At 43.4% G+C, this 13324-nt stretch overlaps 1 protein-coding gene across 1 annotated transcript in view; it reads left to right on the forward strand.

The window, feature by feature from the left end:
• The window catches only part of LTBP1 (latent transforming growth factor beta binding protein 1), a 343539-nt gene extending 332197 nt beyond the window's left edge, over positions 1 to 11342 (forward strand). Inside the window, exon 35 of the mRNA XM_068129074.2 lies at positions 9899 to 11342. Coding sequence (XP_067985175.2) covers positions 9899 to 10113 — 215 coding nt within the window. The 3' untranslated portion in view covers positions 10114 to 11342. The remainder of the gene's footprint in view (positions 1 to 9898) is intronic.
• Positions 11343 to 13324: the final 1982 nt, after the last annotated feature.

Raw genomic sequence — 13324 nt, forward strand, 5'->3', positions numbered from 1 at the left:
GAGTGGTGGCTTTACGAAATTACAGCATGAAACAGCGTGCTATTGCTCGGCAGTATGGCATCACTCAAGGTCAGGTGTCAAAGATCCTGAAACGAAATGCTGAGGGGTGTCCCTACTCCAATACCGAGGCCAGGACGTCCCCGCAGAACCACAAGGAGGGATGATCGCCAGCTGCACCGGTTAGTCCGCAATGGCCGTACCAAGTCAGCTAATCGGCTTAGGGCTGAGTGGCAGCAACTGACAAATGTGCCTGTATCCAGAAGGCTAGTCAACCAACGACTGGTTCAAGTAGGCTATCGTGCCAGGCGTCCCCTGAGAAAGCCACGCCTGACCAGACAACACCGCCAGCGCCGATTGCAGTGGGCCAGAGAGCACCGTCAAAGGCAGCCAGGACACTGGAATCACGTGATCTTCAGTGACGAGTCCAGATTTCTGGTCTATCGTCAAGATGGCCACGTCCGAGTGCGCAGACAAGTGCATGAAGCCTACAACAAAGATTGTATACTGCCAAGAGTCCAAGCTGGAGGTGGTGGGGTGACCGTTTCGGCTGCTTTTCATGCAGGGGGCAAAACTGACCTGGTTGTTCTGAATGGAAACCTGAACCAGTTCAAATACAGGGCCATTCTGGAAGAAACATTGCTTCCATTTGCTCATGCAGCCTTTCGAGGAAACTTTGTCTTCCAAGATGACAATGCATGGCCTCATCGTGCTCGCATGATCCAACACTTTCTTGCTGACCGTGGTGTAGAGCATATGGAGTGGCCTGCCATGACCCCGGATATGAATCCGATAGAGAAATTGTGGGCAGAATTAACGAGTCAAATCGACCACTTGGACCAGCAGCCGACCTCTGTGCGTGAATTGCAGCAGTCTATTGTCACTGCATGGCAAGCGATTCCTGTCCAACCCTTGGCAAATCTCGTGAACAGCATGCCTCAACGTGTACGTGCTCTCCTGAATGCTCGTGGGGGTTACACGAAGTACTGAACTGTAATTTTACTGGCCGTAATCCCAGTCGTAATTTAACTTTTGTTTTTGTTTAAAAAGTTTTTGACTAATGTGCAAAATAAAGACATACTTCTGGAAAACGTACAGAAGTTTAACACAGTACTGTCCATGAATTGAGTTTGATATCAGTTTACATCACTTTCAAGGATCAATTTATTTGTTTCGAAATGTCAAATGTGGTTTTTGTTTCTTTTAAAGGTCGCATTAACAAAATCTAGAATAATTTCAACATAATTCCAATGAACTTTTGGTTCTAAGACATCTTGAAAAGTAAGTTCACCCCCACAAAAAAAATATTTCATATTAAATGCCAAGTCTGTATATATATAGTCGTGGCCAAAAATATTGGCACCCTTGCACATTTTCCAAATAACCACAATTTTCTTGAAAATAACTTGAAATTGACAAAAATATTTGGTCTCCACAATTCATTATTTCATTGTTAATATTACAGAACCTTTATTTTTGATTCAGAACTTAATATATCCTTTTAAATCAGAAAATAAAAAGAAATCGCATTGACAAAATTATTGACAACCTAGACTTAATATTTGGTAGCACGGCCTTTGGACAAAATAACTACAGTCAAGCGCTTCCTATAGCCATGAATGAGCTTCATACACCTCTCTACTGGCAGTTTGGCCCACTCTTCTTGTGCAAACTGCTTCAGTTCTCCCAGATTTGAAGGGTGCCTTCTCTCAACTGATGTTTTCAGATCTCCCCACAGGTGTTCCATGGGATTTAGATCTGGACTCATTGCTGGCCACTTGAACAGTCCAGCGTTTTGTCCTGAACCATTCCTGGGTGCTTTTTGAAGTGTGTTTGGGGTCATTGTCCTGCAGCAAGACCCATGACCTTCAACGGAGACCCAGCTTTCTGACGCTGGGTTGAACATTGTGCTCCAAAATGCCTTGATAATCTCCTGATTTCATGATGCCATGCACACATTCAAGGCACCCATTGTCAGAAGTAGCACAGCAACCCCAGTACATCACTGAACCTCCTCCATGTTTGACTGTAGGGAAGGTGTTCTTTTCTTTGAAGGCTTGATTTTGTAAACATAGAGATGATGTGCTTTACCAAAAAGCTCTAATTTGGTCTCATCTGTCCATAGGACATTCTCCCAGAAGGATTCTGGCTTGTTCAGGTGTGTTTTGGCAAACTCCAGTCAGGCTTTCTCATGTCTCTTTCTCAGCAGTGGGGTCCTCCTGGGGCTCCTACCTTAGAACCCCCTTTACCTTAGAACCCCTCCTACCTTCGAACAGACTGTGACGATGCTGCAGGCTGCAGTTGGCGACAGATGGTACGAGTTGAAACTGCCGTACCTTGTGTCTGAAGGTCAGCTTGAATCTGTTTGGCAGTTGATCGAGCTGCTTTCTCCATCATTCGGACAATCCTTCGCTGCAATCTTCGATCAAGTTTTCTCTTGCGGCCACGTCCAGGGAGGGGGATACAGTGCCATGGGCCTTAACCTTCCTGATAACATTGCGTATGGTGGACACAGGAACATCAAGGTATCAAGGTCGCTGGAGATGGACTTGTAGCCTTGACATTGTCCACGCTTAGCTACAATCTTGTGTCTGACTTCCTCAAACAATTCTCTTATTTTCTTTCTTTTCTCCATGCTCATTGTAGTACACACAGTGACACAAAACAGCAGAATGACTCCTTTTCTCTATTCAAACTGGTTGAATGAGTGATTTTTTATATTGCAGGCACCTGCAACTCTCCACAGATGAGTTCAATTCCAAAGTAAAGGAGAATCACCTGCTTGAAATCTAATTATTTCTAAGAACTTCTAAAAGGTCACAATAATATTGTCTGAGCCATTTTAGGATTTCTTTGTGGATTAAGCTAATATTTAGTAATTGTTTCAGCTTTTTACGGCGTAGCCCATCGGGCAGAGCCGTCTGGAACAGTGTTTGTCCGTATGTATATATGTATGTATGTATGTCCCCTCAAACGTATACCAATCAGAGCTGAGAATCTGGTCACAGGACAGGGTGATGTGATTATGTCTGATGCCATTACGGCGGTGCTGCGGCTGACTCTCCACACTCCACCATTTTAAATTATTTGCCATTCATGCCGAACATATCGTCAAAACTGTCATTTATCACAATCGCCATGCTCTACCTTCAAGTTTTTCATTCTGTCTGAAACAAACAAACCGATTGATAAAATGACCATCAAATATCGAAAGTATCGGCGTTATGTCTCTTCCAACAATCCAGTACGTATAGCCCTTCGGCGTTATGCCTTATCTTCGGACCGCTTCAGACAAATTAAGCCAAGGTTTCTTAATACATTAGTGTATTGTTTCAGTTGTATCGTTTTCGTAATAATAATAATATAGTAAATATATAAACCAGAACACTTTAATCCCAATGTCGTGAATCGAAGGTGTAAGGTATCTCGACAGACTACGATCGATTGTAGCACACGTTTATTGACTCTCCCGATACAGGCCCGATTCACCACAGCGCCATCCGAGCTGGGCCGTAACTTCCGGAAAAACGGAAATAAACCCGCGGTCACGGTGTAGGGATACAACGGTGAATATTTGCAGCTTCATACATGACATCCTCCCCTTTAAGTCCAAAATTACCAAGACCAATACATGCTAGACTTCCAAAATTGACATTTCAAAAGCAACATTTCCAAAACATGTGAAAATATGTGTTAAAACGATTATGAGAATAATAAAAATACGTGAAAATAGAACATGTGTCACCGTGAAAATAGAACGTGTGTCATCGTGAAAATAGAACATGTGTCAAAGATTCAACCGGTCGGGTGCTTTTCTCTCATGCATTGAGCGTCGCGGTGTACCAGTGGATACAGAGTCCGAGGTGATTCCTTTGGTCTCCACGAAGGGTGTAGCATTCGCAGAGGTTTTCGGGGCATCCGCGCCGGCTGGAGCGGACACGACGATCTCCGGCAGTGGCGGGTCGAACTGTTGTTCTGACTGTGACGATGCTGTAGGCTCTATCGACTGACAGTGACGGTAGGTTATGTGGTCCTCATGTCGACGAATTTCACGGCCGTCCTGCAGGCGAATCACGCAGGACAGTGGACCTGGCTTCTCGATGATGTCCCCCGGTAGCCACGTCGCACCTGCACCAAAATTTCAGGCAAACACTGGATCTCCAATGTTGATACAGCGACTGTTGGACGACTTATCGTGCACCAACTTTTGATTAAGCTGGCTCTGATAAACATTTGATGATATGTCTGGTTTGAGATTGTCAAGTGTCGATCTCGAGTGTCGTTTCATCAATAACTCAGACGGAGCTGCACCTGTTGTTGATTGTGGCATGATGCGGTATTTGAACAGGAGACGAGAAAGCTTTGTTTCCAGGGTTCCCTCCTGAAGTTTCTGCAATCCGGATTTGATGATTCCCACGGATTGTTCGGCCAAGCCATTTGAAGCCTGGTGATGTTGGCTGACAAACCTATGTTTGATGCCGTTCCGACGTGTGAACTCGGAAAACTCGGATCTGGAAAAACATGTACCGCTATCACTCACGATCATCCTGGGCAGACCATGAGTGGCGAAACAGCGTCTGAGTCTTTCGATGACAAGGGCTGACGTAGTACCACGTGTCACATAGGCATCAATCCATTTTGTGTGCGAGTCCGTAATTATTAGAATCATGCTGCCGTTAATAGGCCCGGCATAATCGAGATGTAGGCGATGCCACAGTTCGCTGGGCCATTCCCAGGGATGCAGTGGCGCTTTCGCAGGTGTATTCCGGGTGCTCTGGCAGTGGTAACAATGTCGAACATGATGTTCGATATCAGCATCAAGTTTCGGCCACCACACATAGTTTCTGGCGAGTGACTTCATCTTCACAATCCCGGGGTGACAGTCATGGATTTCATCCATGACCCTGGAACGTAGATTTTCCGGGATCACGACACGACATCCCCAGAGTAGGCAACCATTTTCCACGCTGAGTTCGTTTTTACGTGCTTTAAAAGCCGCAAAAGCTGGGTCACCCTCAGGTAGCAAATGCCATCCAAGCTGTACAGCCTGGACAGTTCTGGACAGAACGGGGTCCCGTCGAGTATGAGTGCGGATCTGGCCGGAATCAACAGCACAATCTTCCAGATGATCCATCAGTGCGATAATGGATCCTGGTGTAGGCGAATCATCAACGGATTCTGGAAGGGGTAACCGACTCATGGCATCTGCATTTGTGATAGACGAACCGGGCTTATAACATATGGTGTAGTCATAAGCAGCGAGAAACAGGGACCAGCGGATGATTCTGGGCGGTAGTGTGTAAGATGTCGCCTTAGTTGGACCAAACAGACTGATCCGCGGCTTGTGATCAGTGCGAATCATGAAATGATGTCCAAGAAGGTACTGGCGAAATTTGCTGATGCCAAAAACGATTCCCAATCCTTCCTTGTCAAGTTGGGAATAGTTCATCTCTGCAGGGGACAACATTCTGGATGCGAATGCAACAGGTCTTTCCGTACCATCAGGCATCACGTGTGATAATACACTCCCCACTCAATACCGACAGGCATCGCATGTCAGCACAAGATCCTTCTCTGGATCAAAATGAACGAGAACATTGGACGATTTGAGCAGATCCTTAGAGGTCTGGAATGCTGATTGTTCAGTGGATCCCCAACTCTAGGAGACTCCTTTGCTCAAAAGCCGATAAAGGGGGCCCAAAACGTCGGTCACATTCGTGATGTAACGACCATAGAACTGAAGCAAACCGAGGTATGACTTCAATTTGGTTACCTCTCGTGGACCTGGAGCATCCTTGATAGCTCGGACTTTGTCATTTGTCGGGTGTAGACCCTCGGCATCAATCGTATGACCCAGGTATGTGACTGATGGCACCAGAAACTTGCACTTGTCTCGATGCAAACACAGGCCGGAGTTCGAAATCTTCTTCAGAACTCTATCCAGGTTTTGTAGATGTTCCATGTCCGTACGACCAGTAACCAGAATATCATCCTGGTAACAAACGACGTTGTGTTCGGCGGCAAACAAACTGTCCATGACACGCTGATAAATTCCAGGTGCAGATTTCACTCCAAAACTGAGTCGGTGGTACCTGTACAACCCACGATGCGTGTTGATGGTAAGATACTGTTTCAAATTCTCGTCCAAGCGGAGCTGTAGATAGGCGGATTTGAGATCGAGTTTCGTAAAAGTCTTGCCTCCCGTGAGATGAGCATAGAGGTCTTCGATCCTCGGGATTGGATATTTATCCAATGAAGAACACTTGTTCATGGTCATTTTATAATCTCCACATATGCGGATGGACTGGTCCAATTTTATGACCAGAACGATGGGCGCCACCCATTCGTCATACTGAATTTGCTCGATGATGCCCAGATTTTCAAGATGATCCAGTTCCTTGTCAATCCGCTCCCGCAGGGCGAAAGGGACTGGGCGAGCTCTGCAAAATATAGGATTGGCATCCCGGTCAACACTGAGTTTAGCCGTATGTCCTTTCAAGGTTCCAAGCTCATCCTTGAAGACATCCGGGTATGTATCCAGCACATTTTTGAGTGTGTATGCTGCGGTAGGAGAAACGTTGGCTGCCCGGAGTTGATGAATGCTTTTCCACTTCAGTTGAATTATGCTCAACGATTTCCTGCCGAGTAAGGAAGGGCCCTTTCCAGGAATGACGATCAGCGGTAGGTGAAACTCACATTTATCGTAGCCCACCGTGATGTCACATGTACCGCAGGGAACAATCTTCTCACCTGTATAGGTGGAGAGTCCATAGGTAGTAGGTTTCAGATGGGGTCGGTCAGCATCACCCCACAGGTTTGTGAAAACAGCATGGCTGATGAGCGAGACGGCTGCACCAGTGTCGACCTCCATTTGCAATGGTCGATTGTTGACGACAACAGTGGCAAGAAGAGGGTCCCGCTTATGGTGAGAATCAATATGAAACAGGTCACACGATTCTGAGTTGTCGGAAACAGAGCTCACCTGGTCAAGCTCAGGTTCCTCCGAACCGATAAACTGATGAATCTTCTTGTCAGCAGCTTTCTCTTTTCCCGATTTGCAAGTGATGCAAGCTGGATCAATATGGCCAGTTTTCGAACAGAAATGGAAAGTTGCATCTTTGAACCGACACGTCTCAGGAGGGTGCTTTCCGTTGCACTGAAAACATTTGTTGTGGGTTTGAGACTGCACTGGCTTCTGACGAGGAGCCTTGTTCCAACGTTTTGGCTGAACATGATCCAACCGATTCACAGCAGGGCTGGTACCAGACGAGCGAGTGGCACCGATGCTTGTGGCGTTACGTTCAGCACTTTCCATGGAAATGGCGGTGTCCCTGGCATTTTGGAACGTCAGCCTTCTCTCAGCAAGCAGGCATCTACGAGTGCGGTCATCGGACATGCCAACCACCAGCAAATCACGGAGCATGTCGTCAATCGTGTCCCCAAACTCACACAGATGTGACAGTTTTTTTAGGTGTGCAATGAAGTCTGCGATCGACTGACCTTGCTGCTGTATGCACATGTAAAAATTAAACCGACACAGGATGATTGAAGGAGATGGATTACAATGTTCCTTCAAAGCGGCCTTGAGCTCTGCATACGTGAGCTCCTGGATTGTCCGAGGCCGAATCAGGTTTTTAACGAGTGTGAACGTCTCACCCCCGCAAACGGACAGGAAGACGGCCTTCATCCGGGCTTCGGTCGCGATGCCGTTCGCTTCGAAGTAGAAAGACAACCGCTCAGAATACGTGTTAAAATCTCCCTCATGAGGGTCGAATTCATCGATATGGCCGAAAGAAGTCATGGTCGAGATGTTTATCGTCGTCGCCATGTAAGGTATCTCGACAGACTGCGATCGATTGTAGCACACGTTTATGGACTTTCCCGATACAGGCCCGATTCACCACAGCACCATCCGAGCTGGGCCGTATCTTCCGGAAAAACGGAAATAAACCCGCGGTCACGGTGTAGGGATACAACGGTGAATATTTGCAGCTTCATACATGACAGAAGGTTTATGGATTGAAGCGGTGTATGGTTCATGATCAATGATGACCGATGTTCGGCACTTATATTAATAACGCGCAAGTAAAGCATTCGCCTCTCTTTTTTGATAGTAATATCATTTTTTAAATAATAACAACGTAACGTTAATATTATAGTAAATCTAATCGTAACACTAATCCCTTCGTAGTGACTTTAAACTTACTGGAAGTTAAAATATATCAGTTTTGCGTCCGTCACGTCATTATGTCTATGATGTCATTACGACGGCCGACTGACATTTTAATATACTAGTACACCCACTCACTACGGGAGTGGCAGGAAGGGTCATTCCTCTTTGGGGTACTTAGATTACAGCCGATCTATGGTCGAGTCTCAAGAACATTGGATGTGTGTTCATTTACCAAGTTTCTTGTGGAGAGATCGCCAAGTGGTTTAAGCATTCGAGCAAGCACTCCATTCAGCTGGCTTGGTTCCCTTAAGGAACAGCTGGCTTGGCAAGGGCTCGTTCGCTGTTTGGTAAATGTTGCACATCTCCAACCCATTGTGGGGTATAATCTAGATTACAGTAGATCTTCGCTCAGTTCTGTAAGTAAAACGTACCTCACGGGTGTCGAAATTCCTCCAGATTTCTTTGTTTAATGTTATAAACAGCATTAGTGACTGTTTGAAAAGCTAATAATATGTTTGTGGTTTATAATATTTTACAAGCCTGGCTATGCCGCTGTTGGACTTTTGGTCTTGTTTTGTTTTGTTCCACTGCAAACCAAAGAAATACATTTGTGGATTACAAAATATTTTTTAATTTCAACAATTTTCTGGAAGAAATGGTGCATCATTTGAAAAAACTGCAACGGTGCCAATATTTTTTGCCCACAACTGTACATCCAGTATATAATATAGCTGCCCACTGGCAACAATATGGCCGCCCTGTGACATTGGTCATAATGTGGGCACCCCTGTGACATTGGTCTCAATATGGCCACCCTGGTGACATTGGTCTCAATATGGCCGCCCTGGTGACATTGGTCCCAATATGGCCGCCCTGTGACATGGGTCATAATGTGGGCGCCCCTGTGACATTGGTCTCAATATGGCCGCCCTGGTGACATTGGTCCCAATATGGCCGCCCTGGTGACATTGGTCCCAATATGGCCGCCCTGTGACATTGGTCATAATGTGGGCGCCCCTGTGACATTGGTCTCAATATGGCCACCCTGGTGACATTGGTCTCAATATGGCCGCCCTGGTGACATTGGTCCCAATATGGCCGCCCTGGTGACATTGGTCCCAATATGGCCGCCCTGGTGACATTGGTCCCAATATGGCCGCCCTGTGACATTGGTCATAATGTGGGCGCCCCTGTGACATTGGTCTCAATATGGCCACCCTGGTGACATTGGTCCCAATATGGCCACCCTGTGACATTGGTCATAATGTGGGCACCCCTGTGACATTGGTCTCAATATGGCCGCCCTGGTGACATTGGTCCCAATATGGCCGCCCTGGTGACATTGCATGGTGCATTCTCTTTAAGATGTAAAACAACTGAAGGTGGAATGATAGACATTAATTCCATGAAAAGCAGGGTTCATATGGATTTGAAAACACTTTCATTGAAACCTTATGATTACAATTAATGATTGAACACATCGATGCACCTTTATACCTTTGAAATATGCAGTGCAGCAGAAAGAGTCGCTAGGTTTAATTTGCAATTATATAGGTACCGAGATGCATTGGAGATAGAGCGCTGCAGAGATATTTGCAGGAATGGTCGGTAGCTTGCATGTGGATGGCTGATAGTGTCTGGTGTTGGGTGGAGCACATGCATGATTGGCCTGAATTGTGTAGTAATCTCCTGAAAGGTTCATTCGGTGGCTTCCTCTGTTTTCCACAGATGTGAACGAATGTGAGGAACTAAATGACAGGATGTACCTCTGCAGAAATGCTGAGTGTGTGAACACAGAAGGTTCGTTCAAGTGCGTCTGCCTGCCCGGTTTCGTGCCATCGTCACAGCACAACTATTGCGTCGCACAAGAGACTGATGCCCAGGGTGGTCGCTTGAGAAAGGGCCACCAAGCGGAATCTCGAGGACGATCACCGGCGGCTTAAACCTTCCCCTCAAATCCTTTATTTCCAGTGTTTGGACCTTTGTGATGGTGCTGCTTGTCTAAACTGTGTGCTGCCCTCATAGAAGGCCGAGCAATGCTGAAACTGATGAAATGGTGCCCAAAACGTTCTTCTTCGCTTCCGTTTCGTGCTATTGCAAAGTGCATAAACCACTGTGCCACAGCTTCACCCCTCCAGCCCAGCACGCAGCTAAAGGAAAGACATCTGTATAGCGTTGCGCAGGAATGATTACTACTTTGAACAACAGCTAAGGTAATGTCAAAGTCTATTTTGTAATATTATTTCGTTGTTATTGTTTTGCTTCATTCCCCCTACGATTGAATTTATTGTACATGAGTTGCATCGATATTATTGGAGTGTATTTTATTTTTCACAGAATCGTTTATAAGAGTGCACATAACCAGCATCGCGGTCTGTTGTTGTTTCGTGGTAATGGATGCTCCACTTGGCGGAGCGGTGCAGGTGCCATACCCTGTTTTCCTTTATTACCTACAAGGCATGTACGTATGTCACGGCTAGAGTTTGATATATTAATAACAGAAACAGAAGGATCAAAAGTTTAGGTTTTTTTTGTTTTTGTTTTTTTGTTCCTCAGACACCTGTGCACTGTCCGAGGACAGAACAGACGAGTGATAGAACAGATGTGGAATATATTTTTTAATGTAATTGTGCCGTTTTTGATTGATTGAACACCATGTAATCAATAACTGCAACATGGACTCGTGGCTGACGAACGGATTGCATATATTGCCACCCCGTTCATAAAAAAAAAAATTCATAATGTTCTTGCCAACTGCGCTTTGGATTCAAGGGCTGAATTATAATTTAATTATTTAATTATGCAATCTGTCGGAGTTTGCACACAACATATTTGTAAATTCAGTAATAAAGTGTGAGATTTGCCTTTTGCTTTATAATTTGTTTTTAACCTTAAAAAGTTAAAAGTAGTGTCCTTGTGTTTTATACTTCTCCCACTCCCCCCTTCCCACGCCTCCTCCCCCCAAGCCCTCTCCCTCCCACAGATCTCTCGATGTCCCTGCCCTCAAATGTTGTGTTTGTGTGCTTCCCCCTCTCTCCCCATCTTGTCTACCGCTCCCTTTATTATATGTTTTATGTGTCTGTTTGATTTTTTGTGTGATTAATGTTAGCTCTTTCACGAGCCTCGATCTTGTATACACAAAAATAAAAAAATAAAAACCTTGATAAATGTATGAGTAGGATAATAATGTTGTTCCTGGACCACCCTCATTTTCCCATTGACTTAGATGTTAATTTTCCTCTCACCCTCATTTTCCCGAAACACCTCTATTTCTCCCACCCTATTCTTTACGAACATACTAGCTATAGTACCTATCCACAATGTTTTTCATTAGACCACTCAAACAATGACCCTACAAATATTTGTTCCCTCTCTCCCCCTTATGAACCTTTTGGCCTTTTGACATACTAGCTATAGCACCTATCCACAATGTTGTTCATTAGACCACTCAAACAATGATCCTACAAATATTTGTTTATGCGTAGGAAATAATTTAATTCTCCTACAACTCTCTTCACCATCTAATACATTAACAAAGTATATGTTTGAGTTTGATTCTTTATCAAGATATTTTAACTGAGCTAAGATAAAATGATAAACCTCCCTTAATGTTCTTGTCTGAGTGCCTCCTGTGCCACACACCATTTTTAAATTAAAGTATATATTTTCCTGATAACCATCAAAGTTTTCTGTCCACTCAAAAATATTTCCATCTTTTTTACCCAACTCACCGGTATTTAAATTAATTATCTTATTTGTTTTGTGAACTTTTTTACCAGTTGCCTTTTCAAAAAGTCTTATTTGATAGTTTTCACATTCATTATGTTTTCCATTTATATACCAAGGTTGATTACACCTCCACTCTTTAGTCTGGTTGATACTTGGTTCTATCATTTATATAATAGTAAAAAAAGGCGGCGGTAGCCCGTTAAAATCCCTAACCCCCTTTTTAACTTATCACTTATATACTTATATAACCATAAGGGAGACTATCAATTCCATTTTCTAAAATAAACCTCTTATCATCAAAAGCTCCTAATGCTTTCTTATTTATCTCTTCTGTATATAATTGATGTTTATAACTTCTTATTCCATTAATCTTTCTAAACTCTTCTTTCTTTGTTGTTAAACAGTTATAATAATCCTTAAAGTTTATTGTTTCTTTAATAACATTTTTCTTTACACCTTTTAACTTCTTATCAGTCTTTTCAACGTTATTCACAATGTATTTATAAGCATAAGCCTTAGACCCTAATCCCACAAATTCACTCATGACATTTCCTCCTAATTCATCCTTAAACTTTCTAATCACCTTTTTATTTTTAGAAGAGAACAACTCACTCTCTGGACTGTAATTACTTGTATCATAGATATTAATGTCCTCTTTCATGTCTGAATAAACATCATCAGTATTAATTTTCAAAATAAAACTATCTGTATCCATATAAAGTAGATTAACATCATTTTGATATTTCTTCCTCAAGTTATTATAAAAGTAATCATACATTAATGACTTTGATAAATCAAGAATTGAGGTACCAATGTAAATAGGTTTGTCCATCTCAACGCTTTCTCTCATCAAATGTATCGCACAAAAGTTTTCCGTAAAAACTTCTACTCTCGAGAAGCTTGGTCTGTTGATTAATTTTGAAGCTTGTTTCCATGATGTTGATAGACGAATGTTTTGTCTCTTTCTAACATTCTCCATCGTTTTTCCAAATACAGCATTATTCATCAATTTATAAAAGTCTTTCTCAAAATCTGTTTTTGACTCTGTTCTTCTTTGTGTATTAAAATCAATGTACTCTTTCAACCAATGACTCTGATTAAACTTGAGAATCCTATGTATCTTTTCAACACGGAGACCCTTTGAAAGACATTGTCTCAAATTTCTTTGATGGAGTACATAATTTTTCTTGTTGTATAGTGTTGTTAGAAGCTTCTCTGACGCTTTACCCTTTACATTAAATGATTGTTGATAATCACTTAACCACTCCTTCTTTGGACTTTCCTTTTCACAAGCAAATGGGAGATCTTTGTGTAGGTTATAGATTTCCTCTGGATATTTCAAATCAACGTCAAAATAATAACCAACTTTTTCTTCATCTAATTCAACTTGTGTAGAGATACCTACATCTTGTAAAACCTTTTTGT

This window comes from Myxine glutinosa, chromosome 9 (assembly GCF_964187855.1).
Source record: "Myxine glutinosa chromosome 9, kmMyxGlut1.1, whole genome shotgun sequence".
NCBI lineage: Eukaryota > Metazoa > Chordata > Myxini > Myxiniformes > Myxinidae > Myxine > Myxine glutinosa.